Source organism: Prunus avium, chromosome 5, assembly GCF_965620075.1.
Source record: "Prunus avium chromosome 5, drPruAviu1.hap1.1, whole genome shotgun sequence".
Classification (NCBI taxonomy): Eukaryota; Viridiplantae; Streptophyta; class Magnoliopsida; order Rosales; family Rosaceae; genus Prunus; species Prunus avium.
The window spans coordinates 22,215,538-22,219,867 of NC_142288.1; the positions used below are offsets into that span (position 1 = coordinate 22,215,538).

Consider the following 4,330-nt stretch of genomic DNA (forward strand, 5'->3'; position numbering starts at 1 on the left):
TTACAGATTAACAAAATGCATATTGTACACTAACTACCACTAAGTCTAATGGTATTTCAATGTTGAAAGATAGGTCCCACTAAAATGCACAAGTTTATATAAATATTATCACTATCGTACATAACAACATATAAGATCTTATGTTGTCATACTGTGAATCTGTACTGATGAAGTTGAGTGTTAATTGAAATGCACGATTGTAGAAGTTCATTTCAAGTATGACTACATGGAGTAAATTCTTATGAAGTTAAGGGTGGTGGAGCTAGTTGACAATTCTAATGATTAAGTTTTTTTGTGGGTGATTTACATATTAACAAAACTTGCCAAAGCTTTCATAAAGTAACACTTCAAGGGAGTTCACTGGAAATTCTTAAAATATGATCCTTCTACCTAAACATATGATTTATAAAACTACTAAGAACAAAGACTTAAGTTTCCAACGAATGTGCAAAAGAATGAGAGAAACTTCCCTACTTTCGGAGAGATATATAATATAAAGAGAAAGGGGTATTCATCATGCAAAACGATTGTATTTACATGGAGACATACATATATGTTAGACAATGGCATACATACATCATGAAACAAAGGAAGTCAATCCATCGGATGCCCCTTTAAAAGATCTTGCTTGAATTATTATGAACCTTGCAATTAAAGTTTATATATATTACTATTCAGTAAAGAAAATAATGACAAATTAGGTATCGTGCAGAGACATATTCCTCACATAATTGTATAAATATTTGCTTATATTTATTAGGGTTCTCTTTCTTCCTCCTTTAACCTAAAACTCTTTTGACAAGCTATAAGCAGCAGCTATGAGTAGAGGTGGGAGCTATGGTGGTGGACAAAGTTCATTGGGGTACTTGTTTGGCTCAGATGAGCAACAAAGCCCACCTCCGCCACCTAAGCCTATAACACCGCCTTACGGCATCGACAGCTTGGACACCGTCACTGAAAAGCCTCCAGGTACCCCTAACTCTGCTAAAAAAGAAAAGGCAGCCGTTTCCAATAACTATCACAGAGCTGAAGGCCAAAATTCTGGGAACTTCTTAACTGTAAGTTTATATATATATCTTTGTTAATTTATGTACACATATGATGTATTTTATTTGGGAATTTAATTATATTTCTGCACCTGATCTTGCTTCTAATATATATTTCAGGATCGTCCAACAACAAAAGTTAAATCAGTTCCTGGTGGAGATTCCTCACTTGGGTACTTGTTTGGAGATAAGTGAAGCACTTCTTAATTTCTCCCACCTTCTATATATATATATATATATATATTGCAATGGTTAGATTATGTGTGTTTTGGCAAAAAATAAAAAAATAAAAAAAATTTGTGTGTAATAAGAGGGGTTTATCAGTCCCCTTAAGAGTGAGATTTGCAAGGTACGTACTTTTTCTTTTCTTTTCTTTTCTTTTCTTTTTTTTCTTTGGGGGGAATGGGAAGACGAGGATTGATCGATCAATACTCGATAAATTCATAGATACATAACCATATATATGTAAGTTTGTGGATTGGCTTTGATGCAAAATTAGGTTATGGCCTATATTTGGGTATCCTAAGTTTGTCATTTATAAATAATATATTTTGAGGTTCTTTTGGTGTTTGAATTTTGATATGGTTCAATCATATGTAGAATTTTTTATCAAGTGTTTGGTCAAATTTGGAAGCGCTAAAGTGACACTTTCCGTTTTGGTTTCTTTGAATTTGTTTAGAATTGTTTACCTCTTTCCGAACACTAATTAATATTATCGAATTGGTGCTTCTCTTTTCTTTTCCTTTCCTTTCCTTTCCTTTCCTTTCCTTTCTGTAACTATAATTTTCTGGTTTAAATAATATATTGCTCTCCTTCAAGGTCTAAAATATCGGTGGTATTGAAAGTATCAGAAGTCCAAAAATACGGAAATATTGATGGAAATATCGGGATATTATCGGTATCGGTAAAAATTGAATAAAACCTACGGAAATTGTAAGAAAAAATTGGAATTTTTTATTGAAACTTTGCAGGATGTTTATTTAGTCAATTATCTATTAGTTTATCACAAAAAATTGGAAGGAAATGCATTGCATGATGGATTTAACTGATTTAAGTTGATTATATAGCGAGCTGGCAAACACTATAAGTGTAGAAAATATATAGTAATTAATGAAAGAAGATTAAACACACCATAATCATTTATCTACAATATTTTACACTTTATACATTGCATGGTAAGATACATGAGTGACTTAGTACCACATAGAGTTCCTATGAGGTTCACAAAAACATAAGTGATATGGTGGTTAAGGTGTTGAAGGAGTAAAATGTTTTTCACAAAATCCATGTATATAAATATTTTTGGGTTTCGTATCGGGATATTATCGATAGTATCGCGATATATTGCCCAAATCATTCATAAAAATTTTGAAATTATCGTCTCCGATATTATCGGGATAATATCGATAAAAATATCGATATATTGACGATAACACCATGGTTTGTTGCGAAAATATCGGCCCCCCAAAAATCAGATATTATCGGGATAATATCGCCGATACTATCGACATTTACCTTGCTCTCCTTCATGGATTCTCATTACCAATAGACATGCAGTTCATGCTTTGGGTCTACTTTCATGATTTATAGAGAAACTCTCATGTAACAAGGATAGTACTTTTTGCTATTTCCAGCCAATAATGCAATGACACGTAAGATAATTTTTTCATGTATCATTGTGTTATTGGAGGGGATAGCAAAACAGTGCTATCCCTGTTATAGATAAGTTTTTTTGCATGATTTGGTCTCTCTGTCTTTCAGTTGTACTTTAATAAACTAAGAATGGGAGTTTGCCCTTGTGGGTCTAAAATTCTTATCATAATATATCCTTGCATGTGTTTCTTATATTATTTTTTCACTTTATTGCCATGGAACTAAATAAACAATAAATCAAAACATTCTATTTGAGTGATTCATGTGATGTATAGAATTGTGTTTTTTTTTTCCCATCCGAGTTAAGAATTTCATCCATTTTTATGATTACAAGGATTTTACAAACGACTTCATGCTAATCATGTGATGTATAGAATTGTGTTTTTGTTATCCATCATGGATTCATAAAACTTGAACAAACTTTGTAATTTTCCTTCTGTTTTCTTCCTCGAAAATCTTTTTTTGTTACCGGAAAGAATTTGTGAAGGGAACTGAGGTTTCCTTATCTTTTGTTCATTGAGTGGAATTAGACATAAACCAACTCCAGTTTATAGAAATGTCATTTTGTTGGATCATCATCCTCATTCATGCATCAGCAATATGGTTGTTGTTTCTTACTCTATCTACTTCTCACCCCTACATATATACACAATTGATGAAGAACATGCTATGAACAAGGTTCAAAAAAGTGTACAAATTATCCATAATTTTCCAAATTTCAATCATAATTATGCTTAATTAAGTTGCCAAATGCCAATCATCAATACTCACACACATCAAGGTGTATATATTACCTAAATGCTTAACTAATAATAACTGGATACTTGGCTGTTAAAATTTCTAAACTGAGCATATCTAGTTAAGCTTTGTGGGGCTATATCATTTGGAGCACTCAACAACTAGCCCCTAAAATCCTGGATCCTTTCTGCTATCTGCCTGGCTAGGTCAAGAACATGCAGACAGCTGATGAAATAATAATGTAGGGGACAAGAAGATATATATTTGACAGGTGACGAGCCAAGAGAGATGCAGGGTCATCTGGTACCACTACTTTTACTGCCTACACAGATTTTTATAGGCATTCCATTATTAATACCTGTAAATTTTGATTTTATAGTTAAAATAGAATGAAAATGACTCTGATGCATTTGCAAATCTTAGGGCCCGTTTGATAATTTCAATTTTAGTTTTCATTTTTTATTTTTTGCGCCAAGGAAAATGAGAGTGAGAATGGAAGTGAGGATGAGATTAAGAGAGATGAAGAGAGGGAGGATGAGAGGGAGGAGTAACAAAAGTGAAAACAATTTGAAATAGATTTCAATTTTTAGTTTTTGTTTTCACTTTTGTTACTCATTCCTCCCATCCTCTCTTCTCATCTTCCCTCTCAATCTCATCTCCACTCTCATTCTCACTTCCATTCCCCCTTTTTTTCTTCTATACTCTAGCACAAAAAATAAAAACTTAAAACTAAAATTAAAATGGTTATCAAACGGGCCCTTAAATATCTTTGAGTTTTTCTAGGTCAAAAAACATATATTCAACCAGCTCTCAAGCTGTTATTGCATGTAGCTAGTGTGTGTCTTCAAGAATTCACCAATTAACAAGTTTAATTAGTTTAACATTGTTTTTGT

The 4,330-nt window shown here is 32.5% G+C and overlaps 1 protein-coding gene across 1 annotated transcript; it reads left to right on the forward strand.

Moving 5' to 3' along the window:
* Positions 1-719: 719 nt before the first annotated feature.
* Positions 720-1,605, forward strand: LOC110762526 (protein SPIRAL1-like 5). Its single transcript, XM_021965178.2, has 2 exons — positions 720-1,058; positions 1,167-1,605. Exons 1-2 carry the CDS (start codon positions 819-821, stop codon positions 1,239-1,241), a joined length of 315 nt encoding a protein of 104 aa, XP_021820870.1. The 5' UTR covers positions 720-818; the 3' UTR covers positions 1,242-1,605.
* Positions 1,606-4,330: the final 2,725 nt, after the last annotated feature.